At 42.3% G+C, this 18,830-nt stretch overlaps 1 protein-coding gene across 2 annotated transcripts in view; it reads right to left on the reverse strand.

The window, feature by feature from the left end:
* The window catches only part of nox4 (NADPH oxidase 4), a 140,780-nt gene that overhangs the window by 101,787 nt on the left and 20,163 nt on the right, over positions 1 to 18,830 (reverse strand). For both annotated transcript variants that reach the window (XM_003219369.4, XM_062974522.1), the window contains exons 3-6: positions 18,245 to 18,355; positions 8,673 to 8,757; positions 6,745 to 6,842; positions 2,201 to 2,228 (exon numbers count right to left, since the gene is read on the reverse strand). In XM_003219369.4, the coding sequence (XP_003219417.2) occupies positions 2,201 to 2,228; positions 6,745 to 6,842; positions 8,673 to 8,757; positions 18,245 to 18,355 (322 nt within the window). The remainder of the gene's footprint in view (positions 1 to 2,200; positions 2,229 to 6,744; positions 6,843 to 8,672; positions 8,758 to 18,244; positions 18,356 to 18,830) is intronic.

An 18,830-nucleotide genomic window follows, 5' to 3' on the forward strand; every position in this document is an offset into this window, starting at 1 on the left:
CAGTAGTTCTCAAACTTTGGTTCTCCAAATATTGTGGACTTCAGCTTCCAGAAACTCCAGCCAGCTTGGCTAACAAAAAGAAATTCTGTGACTGAAGTCCAAGCAGATGGAAAACCAAGATTTCAGAATTATTTTATTAGAATAAACTTTTGGTATTTTAACAGGTACAATTTTGATTGAGTGAGTTCTGAGATGCTGGGAGAATCTGTGTGGGTTCAAAGGGCCAAGCTACAAGTCCCAACAGCTACACGTAGCTCAACTGGCCTACTACTCCTACTGTCATACATCCATATGAATGTGGACCACCTAGTTCACACAGTTGCTATTGTTGTTGACTTAATTCACATGATCTACTGTAAAACACATACATTTACAGCAGATCATAGAATGAATATGAAAGCCATTGGTTATAAAGCATGATCTAATGGCAGTAGCAGGTGAGCTATCCAAGGTGCTGAACATGCTTACAGGGATTAGAGTTGAGCACCTTGGACAATTGACAATTAAAGTCCAGACAAAAATTAGGAGCATATTCACTGCCCCAATGACACAGCAGCCAGTAACCTGGTGAATCTGTAGCCAGAGCAAGATGGTTATCAGGAGTTGCCAACTCATATTTTCAACTCTTGCATGATGCTATCTCTTAACAGGTGTGGAGATGGGAATTTGGAGAATCTCCCATACTATATCTTTTATTGCCAACTGTGTTTTTGTTTTACCATTTAACAGTTTTGGTGGATATGTCAAGAGAAGGAAAATAACACCTGAAAGAGGGGTATTGCCAGCAGGGTTTTTCCAAAATGTTTTGCCCTTGCAAAGAAGGAGATTCAAAAGAACTTTGTAAAAACACATTGGTCAAATTGCAAATGTTAAATTATTTTGTCTTGCACTACTATTTTGTGTTATGAAATATTTTGAGCAGTTACAAAGTTATTATTATATTTGTTGGTCTATTTATGTCCCCTGAAGGAGACTCCCTAGATTGCAGGTGTTTTTAGGCTAGTGAACATTTGTAAATAATTGTGTACTGTATATTTATCATATATTTATAGCTTTATATTTTGAATACAATTTATCTGTTATTATTATGTATGTTTTGGACTTTGGTCACAAGCAATCAGTTAGTGTTATTACTCCCATGTCTTAATAAAAGAGAATCTCTGCAACCTTTAGATAAAAATTGTTGGCTTGGAAACTTCCAAGAGAAAACAGGAGGGAGGGAGGGGGCTTTCTTTAAAATAAGAGTCAGACTCCGAGACCAAAATAAAATGAAATGGAGGCTAATCAAATGCAATTTAATGATGGAGCCATATTATTGTGGAAATGGCAAAGGCATCAGAATTGACCTGCATAACACAGCAGCAAAGCCCCCAAATTGCTCCTTACACACTGGAAGGGAAAATCTGAAATCTGTATCCAAAGATGACAGAACAGAAACTTTGAAAAATGACTGACATTTAGCTACCTAGTTGCTAGCCCAAGAAATTGAATATATATAATCACAAGGGGAGAGGAACCAAAGCAATAATGCATGGCACATGAATATTCCACATCTGGACAAACTCAGTTGAATTCATGACTTTCAACTCCAAGGCTTTCAACATTCTCTTTTGAGAAAACCCAGAACACTAGTTGTGCGGATTTGTAGCACTGGTCACTTGCATGCCCCTCAAGGATGTTGTTATGGCCAGAGGGATAAAAAAATAAAATAAAAAAGCATTTTTAGTCCAGATATCACAATAGTTTTAAATTTTTGCTTCAAAATACCTTCTAGAAGATGAGAAAGATCCAAACTCTTGGCAAGAATGCCCTCATGCACTATGTAACAAAATTTGAAAAAATCTGTTCCTGTTTTGAAAGTTGTTATTTCCTGTTTAATTGTGCAGTACTTACTTTCAAAGTAGTTGTTATACTCTAGAAACTTCATTTTTTGTGGCTGCCACAACTATGTTGAATTGGTTGAGAATCGAAGAAATATACACTGAAAAAACGTGTTGCAGGTTGTCTCACAAAAACAAAGTTTTTGCAGCAACTTTTTCCATGTTTTTATGATAGAACCAATTTGGAAATGACATTTATAACCAAGAAACAAAAATGGTGTTACATAGTGTAATCAGATCCCCAAAAAATCAAACCCACAAATGTAGAGAATTGACTATATTACCCAGGAGCAATCCTACAGAAGCTTTTGCTGACTTACCTGTTGTAAAAAGGAGTTTCCTGGGATCCTAGAAAGCAGACACAGACAGCATGAATGATTTAGCAAGCTTAGCCAGAGATAACTTCATCAGTATTCTTAGTCGGAGCAGAGCTGCTGTAAATGAAGGGCTGACCTTCATCTTACATGGTTGGCTTCTACTCATATGTCATGTCCTTGCCCTTTCACAGTATTGGTTAGGAGCAAAGGACAAAACAACTCCCAGAACAGCAAAGAAATTTGGGTATAAAAGAGGAATTAGTTTAAAGTGAGAGAAGGCAAGAAGCCAGCAACAGAAAACTTTACTCAGGATTAACTTTGCATTTTTAAAACATCACAGGAATTTCTACTTGATTTGAAATCTCTTCATTTTTCCACAGTTATTTAAAAGCAGGGTTCAGGGAGGGCCAAATCTATGGGGCCGGGCTGTGGCACAGGCTGTTGAGCAGCTGCAATAAATCACTCTGACCATGAGGTCATGAGTTCGAGGCCAGCCCGTGGCGGGGTGAGCACCCGTCAATTAAAAATAAAAAATAGCCCCTGCTCATTGCTGACCTGGTAACCCGAAAGATAGTTGCATCTATCAAGTAGGAAATAAGGTACCACATAAAAAAAAGTGGGGAGGAAAGTTTAACTAATTTATGACCTGGAATGAGGAAGTGCCGTCAGAGTGGATGATGAAGCAGCTGCTCCCCCCTGTGGCCAGAATCGAACATCCCCTCAGGAGAAGGTTAAATTGCCTCTGCGTCTGTCTGTCTCAGTCTCTGTTTGATGTGTTTATGAGCATTGAATGTTTGCCCTATGTGTGTATAATGTGATCCGCCCTGAGTCCCCTTTGGGGTGAGAAGGGCGGAATATAAATACTGTAAATAAATAAATAAATAATATTCCTAGTCTATGCCAGTTTCATAGGTTTTCACACACAATCCTGTGTTAATTCTACATTATTAAGCTTGGATTCTTTGTAAATCCCAACTAGGGTAGACTCACTGAACAAATTAGATTACCTACTTTATATACTCACTAGTTGTGCCCGGCCACGCGTTGCTGTGGCGTTGTCTGGTGGTGTTGGTGAAAAATTGTTGAGGTAGTGGTGGTATTGAATGTCTGTTGTATGGTTGTCTTTATGTTTAGTATGCACACTGAAGTGGATTATATGGCAGTGTGGACTCAAGATAATCCAGTTCAAAGCAGATAATATAAGATTCTAAATGGGTTATATAGCTGTGTGGAAGGGCCTTGAGTCTACACTGCCATATAATCCAGTTAAAATCTGATAATGTGTGGAAGAGGCCTAAATGAGGCCTAACTGTGCCTGTCCCCTGGGCTGAGTAAGTTGCTAGGAGACCAAGTGGGCGGAGCTTAGCCTTCAAAGTGGCAGCAATTGGATAAAACTATTATTCCTCTCCCTGTAATTAGGACTTTATTTTTCTTTTCTTTTTGTTGTATCAACCTTGAGTCGTGAATGATGGGTTGTGTTGTCAAATTTCGAGTTTGGGGGGCCTGTAGTTTTTTTGTTTTGTCCGCTGCCCTGATGCCATCACTCTTTTATATATATAGATGTATAAGTCTAGAACTTTGGCTCAAAAATCAGCCTACAAATCTGGATCAATCAACCCATGAGTCAATGTGAATACTATGCCCTAACTCTTATGAAAAAAGTGAGCCATCCCCTTCTCTAAGCCCTCAACTTATCCATGGGTCATACAAAAATCCATAATTTTGTTCCCAAAACTTGCCCACAAATTATAAATTAGGTCGACTTATACATGGGTATATACAGAAAGTGTTGTCTCAATATTCAGGAAGTGGTTTATTAGGTCTAATCCTGTTGAAACAAGCCAATGAAATCAAAGTCATATTATTATTACAGAAGAATCATCTTCCAGGATTTATTTATTTACTGAATTTATTTCCAACCTTTCTCTAAAGTAAAATTCATGTTGTATTTATGTGAACACTTTGACTATTCATATTAGGAAAGGAAAAGAGGCAGCTGGATGGGGGTGCTTTGAATGCGATTTTCCTGCTTCTTGGCAGCGGGTTGGACTGAAGTCTCTTCCAACTCTGTGAGTCTATGATTCTATGATGTAGTGACTGACCATTGAACTACAACTCTGGAGAACAAAGTTCAAATTGTTTTTCCACCATGAAAATCCACTGGGTGACTTCAGGCAAATAGTACACTCCTAGCATCATAAAGCTCTGTGATAGGTTCAATTTAGAAAAGATTTGAAGGCACGGAGAAACAATAAGGTACTGTGTGGTTATCTACATGAGACGGGATTGCAACTCCCAGGAACTCCAACTAGTATGGCTAAAGATGAAGAATGGTGTGAGTTGCAATCCACCACTTCTGGAAGTCTACATATTTGCCATGCCTGGCGTATCTGGAGTAAAACCATGGCACAACATTCAGAGAACTGTATGATCCAGTGGAGAATTAAAAAAAAATTGTTGTTTTTTTGTTAACCTGAGGTCAATTTTCATTACAATGTGCAAAGATCAAATATCTGAAATTTCCGTAGGCAAACTAGGGATGTAAAGGAATTAAGAGTTTATCCTTTCCTTGATGAGAGAAGTTTCTGAGCACACTGAGATATCCCATCAAACAAGTGATGAACTGCTGCAATATTTTTCACATTTCAGGACTCTTTGGGCAGAATACAGGGAGCCCATCATATCCCCAGGGGTTTAGTTTTAGGAGCTCATGCAAATACAAAAAAAGCAGCTCTCACACCCCATATTATTAATTGACAGCAACATGAATGCACATGCCTAAATATATCTGCATTCCAGTCACTGGCATTTAATAATATGATGCATAGCCCTGCAGTTGGTTGAATTTGCAGATCTAGAAGGCCCATTTTATGCTGAACTTGTGCCCCCTTTTTTAATACAATTCAATCTTTTTTAACTGCTCTCAAAGTGACATACAGAAATATATCCCAAAATAAAATAATCATCACAAAATTTGTCAAAACCTTGCAATTCTCTCCTAGCAAAGGGCAACTATTCATTTTGCAACAATGAAATAAAGGAAGATTTAAATCCCAAGAACAGATACATCAGCTCTGAATACTAACAAATAATCTACAGCTGATGCCTTTTTGTTCTCTTGAAGAAGAATTCAGAAGTGTACTTTGGGGAAGGAGAAAGTAGAAGTGTGATTTTGCAACTATTCCCTCTTTTCCTACTTAAGATATGGATTTTTTTCCCCTCTAGCAAGAAAAACACAAAGGGAAGCAGCAGGAAATGATGACTGAGACAGGAAAGCCAATCTCATCTATGCTGCTAATAGACTTGCAAGCTGCAAACAGGGAGACTGCAAGATAAATGCTACTTGTGAAAGCATCCTGCGCTTACAAATTCGTCAGTCTCCAGTGGTAAACTGGCACTCTGTCCAACCAAACACAGATAAGTACAACAAAAATACAGAGAATAAAGAAGAGATCTAATTTCATCCACTGGTTTAATGAGATAGCACATTTGTGCCTCTCGTCAAAGGACGGGCAACCTGCAAATCTAGAGTGGACCTCAGTGAAGACTTTGGGCATACCGACATGGGCACTTTAACCTGAAGCAGGTAAGAATTGGCTTCATGGCATTTACATTTTGCTCCCAATGTGAAACACAGCTGCACCTGCATTGGCAAAGTTGGGAATAATCCAGAGCTCCTTCAAAGTTCCAAAGCAGCCCCACACTTCAGGATGTAGGAGAACAGCTGGGGCAGTTTTATATCATAACTCTCAAGACCTTCTGCTGTGTTTTGACCTGATGTACCTGCAAGAGTAGGAGGTCAGAGAAAAGGGCCTCCCCAAGAGATGTCAGAACACAGGCCTGTTCATTCTCTGAGAGCACAAAAGCAGACCAATAGCCAATGGAGCTGTTGCAACAAAGGAGTTGTGTACACCCTTAACCAGCCCCATCTAGCAATCCAGTTGCAGCTCTTTGGAGCAGCTGAAGTTTCCCAATCGTGTTCAAAGGCAGCCTGAAATAGCATGTTACAGTAATCCAAACAATCCAAACAAGATGTAATGAGACATCGTTATCAGTGGGCAGATCTGACATCTCAAACAACAGGTGCAGTTGGCACAAGTTTTTACCATGCATATGCATTCCAGGCCACCAACAAAACTTGAGCTCCCAATTTGAAGATTTAATTCAGAGGCTGCAGAATTACGTCTTCAGAGAAGGTATAACATTATTCAGTGGAGTTTGAATCTCTGATCCCTGAACTGCCTTTCAGTTGACCAGGAGCACTTCCATCTCATTTGGATTAAGTTTCAGTTAGTCCCCCCTCAGTAATCATAGAATCAGAGTTGGAAGAGACCTTGTGGGCCATCCAATCCAACCCGCTAACAACAAGAAGAAAAATGCATTCAAAGCACCCCCAATAGATGGCCACCCAGCCACAAGTTTTAGTAACTTCCAGAGTTAAAATAACATAGTAATGTATTGGAGGACCTAGTAATGTGTTGGAGGATCCTGCTAAAAGTCACTTAGGGACAAACAGAGAGAAGAAACATAAAGTTCGGCCCACTTACCTCACCACGGTAGTTGGCTACGTTGAGGGCAAGAAACTGTTCACTGTAGTTCACAGAGAAGTTTAATGCGTTCACCAGGTGAGCACCAACATGAATCACTAGAATAGAGGAAAAAGTGATGTGTCTAAAGATACTGAAGATTTCATACATAAAACTGACATCTCAACATTAATTTGTTCAATACCAGTAAAATCTGCAATAAAATGTGGATTATTGCTTCTTGGGACTCTGGCCACTTCATTTCATTCTCCCTTCGTACAACACTGTGCATCTCAGTTCACATTCAATTCACACTGGGTTGCTAAAATTCTATTTTATTTTATTGTGATACTTAGGAGAACTAAAGTAAAAACTGATAGCATGCCAATAGAGTATTTTCAATCAATAGAGAAAGGATCCAACTTTTAATGGAAATCTAACAACAAATATGGAAATCAAGGAGGATCTGAGAGACAAATGGGCAGGAGAGCTACAGCTACCATCACAAAAGTGTTGGTAACAAAAAGTTTCAATTTTTGGAGATGTTTGGATTTCTGGATACTGAGGTTATAGTAATTTGTTTACATCATGAGATGATGTGACTCATTGGTAAAGAAAGTGAAGACCAAAAAAAGGAGGGAGAGCATTACCGGTTGATAGAATCAAGGAATGCTCTGAATCTGTAAGACCTGAGCAGGGTTATTAGTAACAGCATCTCTTGGAAGTTTCTCATTTATCATTACTCTGAAGCTGATCTAACTACTGTATAACAACAATTATCTTCAAATCCCCAAGGAGTGTCATGAAACTGATACCTCCGTCCTCGAGCCATACGGTGCCTTTGTTGGATGAGGTAACATCATTAAAACTACACCTCTCTGAAACTGTAACTTCCAGAATCCTTAGTCCAGTTCTAATGATCTTTCATGGTGCAAAATTTTGGCAGTTTAATGCTGTAGAGATTGACAATTCCTTATCCAGAACTTCAAAATCCAAAATGCTCCAAAAAGCAAAACTGTACATACTGGTAACTGAAATAGTCACAACTTTGCTTTCTGATGGTTCAATAAATACAAAATTTATTTCATGCACAAAAAAGTATTAAAAATATTGTCTAAAATTACTATTCAGCTATGTATGGTGCATATGAAGCATAAATGAATTTATGTATTGTATACAAATTCTCACAAAATCTGAAACGCTTCTGTTCTCTAGCATTTTGGATAAGGGATACCCAATTAAGTGGCTAGGGTTGTTTGGGACCGAGCTTGGGAAATTTTCTAAATTAATTACTCAGAAGAGCCACCTGGGAGCAATGTTTTTTTGTTGTTTTTTTTTTAAAGTGAACTTTCCCAAACTCTGGTTAAAAATAAGATTCAAACACAAATACTGTCTCTTCCATGAAGTGGACTGAAGAAACTGGATGCTTCGCTTTAGCAGCAAACTATCTTGGATGACTGAGCTCACAAATTACTCTGTATGGGCAATTTAGTGAAATAATATGTAAGGCAACAGTTGTGTCTTTTATGTGGAGGCAGAGAACTAAATCAGACAAGAGAATAGGGTTAAAATAGCTGACAGGAATCCTCCACAGAGAACACATTTTTGTCTGCCCACACAGCCTTCCCTGCAACAGCATCTGTGTTGCTTTGTTTAAACTGGATATGTTTGAACCAGGATCAGTTCTATGCCATCTAGCTTTTGACTGGGTTTTTTTAATCATGGGGCTGGGGGGGAGAGGCAGCTTCTCAGACTCAGAGATTCTTAAATGAGGACCTCTTCCTTCTGAAGAGTAGAAGACTCTGGGAAAGTGCTTCCAGTTTTCTCTAAAAGAAACGTGGAACAAGAGTACCCCCTCATGTACTGTGGAAGAAAAGCCACAAATAGTTTGTGATGTTGTCATGTACTTCACAGTAAGACCTTGCACTGTTAGCACCAGAAAGACACACCTGAGAAGATACAGATCATCACACCACACGTCACATGGAAAGTTTTGCTTTTATCCAGCAGCCTTCTAGTTTTTCGGCTGGGCACCTGGGAAAAAAAGAATATTAATCACTACCTATTTAAAAAAGTAGATCAATCAAAATCAGTACTGTTCCGTCCCCCAGGACGATGGTTTGCCTTACCTATTGGTCGTTTGTTTGTTTTCCCTCCTTTACATTTTGTTTGAGCCTCTGGCTGCAAAAGCCTAGGAAAAGTGGCTTGGAATCTGCAAGAGCTGGCTGCAGTTTTCTTTGCAGTGATTGGTCAAAGAGTGCAACATCTTAGGACCGCCCTTTTTACCAGGGTCTAGTCTCCATTTTAGAGCTTCATTCTGGCTATAGTCTTCCAACGTGCTGGAGCTGTGCAAAGCTAACTGGGACAAATCATCCTCAAAACCAGGCCAATCTAAGCCTATCCAAATTAGATAAGTATTGAATTATATTGATCTGGAATAGGAAATCTAGTTAGAGGAGCAGGGTTATTCTGTCGCTTCTAGAACTAATCTTTGCTGTAAAGATAGGGAAGGAAAGAGTTTCTCCTTCTAATATAGGCAGCGTGATTAGGGTATAGTGGTTTTATAATCACCTTTGCCTTCTGGAACCAGGGATAATTCTGCAACTAAAACCTATGGAAATTTGTTTCATTTTCTGCAACTTTAAGATCTGTGCCAGGTTTACAACCTTGTATGAATAAACATCCTTTTTTGAAGTTCTCCAGACTCAGTCGTTCAATATTTTAGGACAGCTTATAGGGATTTGCAGTTCGCCCGGATAAAGGACGGCACGTTTCAGCTTTATAGTTTTTTTTTATTGTCTGGCGGACGGCACAGTTTTGAGGACGATCAGCGGTTTTCCGCTTGAGCTAGCCTGCACGGCCATAGAGACTTTGATTTTGTTGGTCTGTTGCAGTGAAGCTTGCTGCCATTCCTTCAGCCTCTGCAGTATCCTGCTCTTCAGCTGCGGCTGTTTCTGCCATTGCACGGCTGTGCAAAACCCAGCAATCTACCCCGAGCTCCTTCGGTGGCAGGTATCGAGCCGCGGAGCTCCAGCAGCAGTCTTTGGGCTCACACAGAGGTGGTGAGTCCAGAAGCACCAGGCCGGGACCCAGATAAGCCTGGCAACTCCAAAAGAAAGTTCTGGCTGAGTCTTCACAGTGGCTAGGATCTCGGCCGGGACAGTCGCCCGGCGGTGGTGACCTGCCTCATGGTCCGGCGGTGGTGACCTGCCTCATCATCCTGCGGTGGTGACCTGCCTCATTGACCTGCGGCGGTGACCTGTCTCATCATCCTGCGGTGGTGACCTGCCTCATTGACCTGCGGTGGTGACCTGCCTCATGGTCCGGCGGTGGTGACCTGCCTCATCATCCTGCGGTGGTGACCTGCCTCATTGACTTGCGGTGGTGACCTGTCTCATCGTCCTGCGGTGGTGACCTCCCTTCACAGCGGGGAGGAGGCGTCTCTTCTCTCCTCCTTTCCAAAGCCAGCCTCGGTGCTCCTTCGGCGGCAGGCCTCGAGCCGCGGAGCACAAGGTGCTTGAAAATTTGGCGAAGTCGCCATTTTGGCAGTTTACGTCACTCGGGCAAGGGAGGTATCAAGTGGCAAGTTGCTGTCAGTTGGCATTTTGCAGCTTGCCTACCAAAGTTTGGCGCCAAAGGTCACAATCTTTGTAAAGTATAGTTACTTAGTGATATATATTGCTATGGTTAAGTGCTGTGAATTGTATTATATATTGAATTTGCTTTTATTGTAAATTTACTTGCAGGTATATTGCGTTTGCCTTTGTTGTAAATTTACTTGCTATTAAGAATACATAATGTCTATGCAATTTCAAGATGATGCAGATGGTATACCTCCTTCTGAGGCTGAAAGTAGGAATGAAAGGCCCCAAAGGATAAAGCACCCTTCAGCCAAGATGCTAGCCCATCTAATAGATGAAAAGGAGCTCCTCCATGTGAGGTTAGGTTCGGCATGGGAGCGAATTGTAACATTAATGGACAGAATTGAGAGCTTGGGTATTACAAGGGTGCCATCCATATTACAGACAGACCTTGAAGAGACCTTCAGTATTTGGAGGGGTTTGGTGTCTAAGATAGTCCAGGTCCTCGAGCGCATTAACGCCAAGGATTCAGAGTTAGAAATAGTGAGTGTCTTAGCTGACACTAATGAGAAAGAAAATAAGGTGAGGGCAATTCTAGATGCCTTGGAATTTAGTTCTCCATCTGTTAATCTAAGGTCTGAGCCAAAAGGAAATCAGTCTTCCTTATGCAGCCATGAGACCAATCTTTTAAAATCACCTGCTGTGGCACTTAGTCTTAAGTCCAACCGCTCTAGCCAGGTATCTAAGCTAAGGGAGTGTGCATCATCTAAACATAGCCACTCTAGCAAGTCTTCTGCTGCTGGGAGTGCCATCTCTTCCCTAGCTGCCTTGCACATTAAGGAGGCTGCACGTCTAGAGCTAAAGAGCAAGGTAGCGGGGGCGGAGGCTGATGCTAAGGCAGCTGATCTCACCCTTCCCTTTAAAGAAGAAGAGCAACGACTGCAAATAGAACAGGCCCGTAGACAAAGCGAAATGCAAATAGAACAGGCCCGTAGACAAAGCGAAATGCAAATGGAACAGGCCCAAAGGCAAGGTGAAATAGAAATGCTTAGAATAAGGATGGATGCTACTGCCAAAAAGGTAAGGGCTGAGACTTTGGCCAAGGCCCTAATTGAGCCACTCACAGAAGAAAATGTAAGTCAGTTGCCGAAGCAGGACCCTTCTTCCAAGGTGCTTGTGCATCTTAATAGCTTAAACAGCCAGTTTTCGGATGAGGAACAGGAAGACTTCTCTCCTTACCCAGAGCAGGGCCCCAAAGTCACTTTTGAGTTTCCTGCAGAGCAGAGCGTCATAGCGGGGAGCTCACCCTTGCCCGAGCTACCTGTGCCTCCTGCTAAATCCCTAGGTCAGTCAATCAGGGCCTCAAGGCCAAGTGCTAGTTGGCCCTTACAGACAGCTGCACAGGGAGCCACCGATTCGTCAGTGGTCGATGTCATCCCTCCAAGAGGCCAAAGGTTGACGCAAGGTGCACGGTGGGAGTCCACTCCACAACAGCAAACTCCTCAATTGTTCCCTTTGACGCCAGAGTCCCAGCTTGTCTCCATCATCAGAAGCCCCAGAAGAGATCTTAAGGACAAGGGTGTCGAAAAGTTTTCGGACAAGCCTGAGGAATTTCTTCTCTGGAAGGCCACCTTCCAGAGAGCAATCAGAGACTTAAAGTTATTGCCTGAGGAAGAACTGACTCTTCTGGCTGCATGGTTGGGCCCAGCCTCATCCTCACAAGTTAAGAAGATCTACGCAGCCCACGTAGCCGATCCCGACAAAGCCCTGGAAAAGGCCTGGGCCAGGTTGCAGCAGAGGTATGGGGCCAGCACAGAGATTGAAGCATCTCTTATGGACAAGCTCCAAAGGTTCCCAGCTTTGAAACTCAAAGACTTCAAACTCTTGTGGGACCTCAGCGATCTCCTTACGGAATTAGAGTCGGCCAAGGAGAATCCAGAACTGCCCGGTTTGAAGTGCCTCGATCAGCACCTGTCCCAGAGGCAGATCTTGACCAAGCTGCCCTTCACTTTGCAAGAACGCTGGGGACAGGAGGTCTTCAACTACAAGGAGGCCCACTCCCAGGCATACCCTCCATTTTCTCATTTGGTCCAGTTCATCACCAGGGCGGCCAGAGAAAGGAATGATCCGCAGACGGGCCTCCCCACCTTATACCAAGGGACCCAGCCAGAGAAGGCACCTAAAGTGGAGAAAAAACCATCCAGAGAGGCCAAAAGACCGGTTAGTGTTAAGGCTGTTGAAACTCAGCACAGGGCCAACGAATCCAAGTCAGAGGTGAAGGAGGTGCTCTGCCCCATTCACCAAAAGCCTCACAGTTTGGCCAACTGCCGAGAATTTGGCAAGAAGCCTTATAAAGAAAGACAACAGATTGTACAGAAGCTGGGCATATGTTTTAGGTGCTGTGGAGCAACTCCTCACTTTGCATCCAACTGCAAAGAGGACGTCAAATGCGCAAGGTGTAACAGCCTTAAGCATTGCACCGCGATGCACAACTCTGACGCTGTCTCCCGCGCCAAAGGGGACACGTCTTCCAAAGAAGGGTCATCTACTGAAGCCACCAACATGCAGACCGCGTCACGGATGCAGGAGGATGCTCCATCGGTCGCCTGTACTGAACTATGCTCTGACGTGCACCAGTTCAGAGTCTGCCATCCCATCTGCCTAGCAGATGTATATCCAGCCAGAAGACCTTGGCTTAAAAAGAGACTTTACGTGGCTTTGGATTCACAAAGCGACGCCTCCCTGGCGACTCCAGAGTTTTTCCAACTGTTTGACATAAAAACCCAGACGGTCGACTACACCATGTCCACCTGTGTAGGGAAGAAGAAGTTGCAGGGTCGCATAGCATCCGGCTTTGTTGTCTCCTCTTGTGACCAGAAGAGACTGTTCGAGTTACCAGACCTCATTGAGTGTTCCTCTATTCCCCGGAACAAAAGGCAGATTGTCACCAGAGAAGTCGTGGAAGCCCATCCTCACTTGCGAAAGCTGAAGAACGCCTTACCTGCTTTCCGTCCAGATGTGGACATTGCCCTTCTGCTTGGTGCGGACTGTCCGAACTTGTTCTATGTGAACGACCAAGTTAAGGGACCTCCAGGGGCGCCCATTGCTCAGCTGCTACCACTAGGCTGGACAGTTACAGGCCCAGTGTGCATAAATAGGATGCACCCTCCATCGTCGGTGGGCACTCGTCAAGCGCACGTGCTTCAAGGCAGTCGCCCCACACTAATGCATAGCTGTTTGAGTCATATCTCGGTCTATTGTCAGGGGATAACACCAGAGTATTCTTCCATCTTTGAAGTCTCCGAAAGGGATGAAACTACAGCGCTTTCCAAAGATGAACAGAGGTTTTTAGAGATCATGAACTCTCAAGTTTCCCGGAGTCCAGAGGGAAGTTGGATAGCCCCTCTGCCTTTTAAAGTAGAAAAACCCACTTTGCCAAACAACAGGCATGTGACAGAAAAAAGACTCTGGTCACTGAAGAAGATAGGATGGGATCAAGAGCTGACCCCATCGGTGAAAGCAGCTTGGGCAAATTGGACTTCTCAAGCTGAAGGACTGGAAACCATCACAGTTCCCAGACAATTTGCGCCCTGTAAGGTAATGATAGAACCCACCACAGAACTTCACATCTTCTGTGACGCATCTGAGCGAGCTATAGCAGCTGTGGCATACATGCGACAAAAGGACAGAGATTTTTGTCACGCAGGATTCATCATGGCAAAGGCTAAAATAGCTCCTATGGGAACTTCAATACCCCGGCTGGAATTGTGTGCAGCAGTTCTTGCTGTCCAGCTCTGGCGCATCATCCAGCAAGAGATAGGAGACTTGTTTCAAGATGTCCATTTCCACACGGACAGTACAGTTGTGCTTGGTTACATCAACAACACAACCAAAAGATTCAAGGTGTATGTGGCTAATAGAATCAACAACATTCTATCCAGTTCTACGCCTAGCCAGTGGCACCACGTCGCCACCAGCAACAACCCAGCTGACATCGCTTCCAGAGGAGCTTCAACTCAACGAGTGTTAAGTTCAAGTTGGCTGACAGGCCCCAGATGCTTGACCGAAGTCAATTTTCCATCAGCCTTTTCTCCCACCGATAATACAGAATTGCCCGAGTCCGTTCCAGAGGTGAAAGTTTGCAAGATGACCACAGAAATCAAGATGGGCCAAAGATCTTGCCTGGAACCACACCGTTTTGAATGTTTTTCGGAGTGGCACAGTCTTCTTAGAGCAGTTGCTAGGCTTATACATCGTTTAGCTTGCAAAGATAGTGAGCCTTTACAGGTCCAGGATATGATAAAGGCTAAGAGCGTCATATTCAAGTCAGTACAGAGATCTGCTTTCAAGCAGGAAATAGCTAGGCTAGAGCAAGGGCTCAACATCCCTAATCAAAGTCTTCTAAATGAGTTAAACCCATTTCTAGACAAGGAGGGTATTTTGAGAGTTGGAGGAAGGTTAGCCAAAGCTAAACTCAAGGCGTGCATAAAAAACCCCATCATCATACCCCCTAATAGTCACACTGCATTGCTGCTCGTTCGGCATCACCATGAAAGGATCCATCATCAGGGTAGAACTCTAACTGAGGCAGCCCTTAGAAATGAAGGTCTGTGGGTAGTTAATGCCAAAAGGTTGGTCAACAGTTGTATTTTCAAATGTGTTAAATGCAGGCGCCTTAGGCGAAACTGTCAAAGTCAGTTGATGGCAGAACTACCTCAGGATAGGACTTTGACAGACCCACCCTTTTCCCATGTGGGAATCGATGTGTTTGGTCCTTGGGAGGTTGTCACTAGGAAAACCAGGGGTGGTGTTGTAAATAACAAGAGGTGGGCAGTTTTGTTTACTTGTTTAGTAATACGAGCTGTCCATATAGAAGTCATAGAAGGGATGGACACTTCATCATTTTTAAACGCATTAAAAAGGTTCATAGCCCTCAGAGGGCCAATTAAGTCAATTCGGTCGGACTGTGGCACCAATTTTGTAGGTGCGACCAAAGAACTCAATTGTGTGTCTAGGTTTGGGAGAGACCCAAAGGTTCAGAACTTTACGAATACTGAACAAATTATGTGGACTTTCAATGTTCCTCACGCCTCCCACATGGGTGGTGTTTGGGAGAGGATGATTGGTATTAGTCGCAAAATCCTTAATGCCATGCTTTTGAGTCATAGGTCATTGACGCATGATGTTTTGGTGACACTTATGGCGGAAGTTACCGCAATTATCAACAACCGGCCGCTGGTTCCCCTTACCAGTGACCCTGAGAACTTACAACCACTGACTCCTGCACTTATTTTGACACAAAAGGTGCCAGGATGGAAGGACATCATGTTGCCAGTTCCGGACGGAACTCACCGTGCCCTGTGGAAACAGGTGCAGTCCTTGGCCAACCACTTTTGGAAAAGGTGGAAAGCTGAGTACTTAAGCCAGCTTCAAGCTAGAAGAATCTGGCAAAGCCCACAGGACAACATTGAGGTTAACAACGTTGTGTTGTTAAAGGACAAAGACTTGCCCCGCCATGCATGGCCCATGGGCATTGTATTAAAGACCTTTCCTTGCCCGGATGGTAAGGTCAGGAAAGTTCAATTAAAGACTTGCAACAGAGACAAAGTGTCCATTTTGGACAGACCAATTAGTGACCTCGTGTTGCTTATTGGAGATGTTTAAAGTTCTAGTGTTTGTATTGTTGTGTATACAAAGGTGTTTGTATGTTTTTGATTGGTAAATTCCCACATCCTGGGAATTTAGCGGGGAGTGTTCCGTCCCCCAGGACGATGGTTTGCCTTACCTATTGGTCGTTTGTTTGTTTTCCCTCCTTTACATTTTGTTTGAGCCTCTGGCTGCAAAAGCCTAGGAAAAGTGGCTTGGAATCTGCAAGAGCTGGCTGCAGTTTTCTTTGCAGTGATTGGTCAAAGAGTGCAACATCTTAGGACCGCCCTTTTTACCAGGGTCTAGTCTCCATTTTAGAGCTTCATTCTGGCTATAGTCTTCCAACGTGCTGGAGCTGTGCAAAGCTAACTGGGACAAATCATCCTCAAAACCAGGCCAATCTAAGCCTATCCAAATTAGATAAGTATTGAATTATATTGATCTGGAATAGGAAATCTAGTTAGAGGAGCAGGGTTATTCTGTCGCTTCTAGAACTAATCTTTGCTGTAAAGATAGGGAAGGAAAGAGTTTCTCCTTCTAATATAGGCAGCGTGATTAGGGTATAGTGGTTTTATAATCACCTTTGCCTTCTGGAACCAGGGATAATTCTGCAACTAAAACCTATGGAAATTTGTTTCATTTTCTGCAACTTTAAGATCTGTGCCAGGTTTACAACCTTGTATGAATAAACATCCTTTTTTGAAGTTCTCCAGACTCAGTCGTTCAATATTTTAGGACAGCTTATAGGGATTTGCAGTTCGCCCGGATAAAGGACGGCACGTTTCAGCTTTATAGTTTTTTTTTATTGTCTGGCGGACGGCACAAGTACCTCTCTAAGGCAGAGAAGAGAACTGTGTGGTCCTTCAGAGGAGAAACTTTCCTGTAAGACATATAGTTGGACTAGATGGCCCCTGGGATCTCTTCCAACTCTATGATTCTACAACTACAATTACAGCATTCCTCTCCAAAAATAAAATCTGAGAGAAGAGTACAGAGACAAGTGGAATCTACTAGAAGTCAAGTAAGTTCTGGTTAGTTGCTTTAGGCCAGATTAAACTGGATTGGTAGTACCATCTAGAGTAGATTTGCTGAATCAATAATTAACTTGGTTAGTCAAAACATACCTAATTTTCATGATTTGGTGGGTGTATTCTAGCTAGGACTATTAAGAACAAGGTCAAGAATAGTGATTGGATGGCATCTCACAGCATTCCACACCATTGGCTATGCTGGTTATGGATTATGGGATTTCCACTATAGTATAACAGTGTCTTAGAACAGTGGTTCTTAACCTGTGGATCCCCAGATGTTTTGGCCTTCAACTACCAGAAATCCTAACAGCTAGTAAACTGGCTGGTATTTCTGGCAGTTGTAGGCCAAAATACTTGGGGACCCACAGGTTGAGAACCACTGGTCTAGAGGGCCTCATAATACCCACCCGTGGTCTAAAGTTCCAATCAAAGTAGAACCAACATTTTTTAAAAAAATAAACAGAAAGCCCCAGGACTGTATCATTTCATGCCCCCAGTGAGTTACTGTGTGTCTGAAGGCTAGCTTCCCAACAGATGTTACTAACCATGGAGACTGAATATGCCAAGGAGAAAAGACTTGTGGCCATTCTGTGTTTTTCACATAATCACTAAGTTTGAAAGGACTCCAAAGGCCATCTGTTCCACTCCCTTGCCATGTGGAAATACATAATTAAAGCATTTGTAAAATATTCCTATCTAACTTCTGTATAAAGAGCTCCAAAGAAGGGGAGTCCAGCACTCTCTGAGGCAATTGATTCCTCCGTCAAACACTCACTTCTTACAGCAAACACCTTGCTCCTATTTTTTAGGTGGAATCTTTTTGTCTTATAAATTTCAATCCATTGATTCATGTTCATAGTCTCTGGGGTAGCACAAAACATTCTTGCTCTACCTTCTGCAATACATTCCCTCACATATTTAAAGACAAATATTGTGCCATTTCTCAGTTTTCTCTTCTCCAACTTTTGTAGGAAGCTATCCAGCCTTCCTCTAATTCAGTGGTTCTCAACCTGGGGTCCCCAGATGTTTTTTGGCCTACAACTCCCAGAAATCCCAGCCAGTTTACCAGCTGTTAGGATTTCTGGGAGTTGAAGGCCAAAAGCATCTGAGGACCCCAGGTTGAAAACCACTGCTCTAATCAAAAGCAGAATGCGGAAAAGTTGCTTTTTTGGAATGCAGCTCTGATCATTCTCCAGACTATATAGCAAATCTTGAAGAACAATAAACACATCTACTTGAGACAGTTAGATTGTTCTCTCTTACCTTCTGAGAACCTCGAAGGAAGGCAAGAAGAATCCGGCACACAGGTAACAGAACCAGGCTGCAGTTGAGGTTAAGGATGGATGCAGAAGCTCTACTGACGCACAATCCTAGCTGAACAAAAACAGCAAGGGTTACAATTGAGCTTTTTTTATTTATTTATGGGGGAAGCAAACGATATTTTCAACTGAAAGGTGAGAAGGAGTTTTATTGGTTGAAATAAAATAAATAAAAATATTATAAAAACATGCTTTTTAAAAACAATAAAATAACCCACTACAATTCAAAGGTTATGTGATTACGTACACAAAACGTTTTCAACTACAGCTCCTTGAATTTATTTATTTATTTATTTATTTATTTATTTGCGACATTTATATACCGCCCTTCTCACCCCGAAGGGGACTCAGGGCGGTTTACAAGTATATATACATACAATATATTATATTATACAACTATATCACAATATTATTAGTAATATTGCATGTAATATAAATATACAATTATAATAGTGAATTATAATTATTACATTGTATTACATCATAATATTATTATTAATATTACATGTATATACAATGTATTATAATAT

The sequence above is a fragment of the Anolis carolinensis genome, chromosome 3, assembly GCF_035594765.1.
Source record: "Anolis carolinensis isolate JA03-04 chromosome 3, rAnoCar3.1.pri, whole genome shotgun sequence".
Lineage (NCBI taxonomy): Eukaryota > Metazoa > Chordata > Lepidosauria > Squamata > Dactyloidae > Anolis > Anolis carolinensis.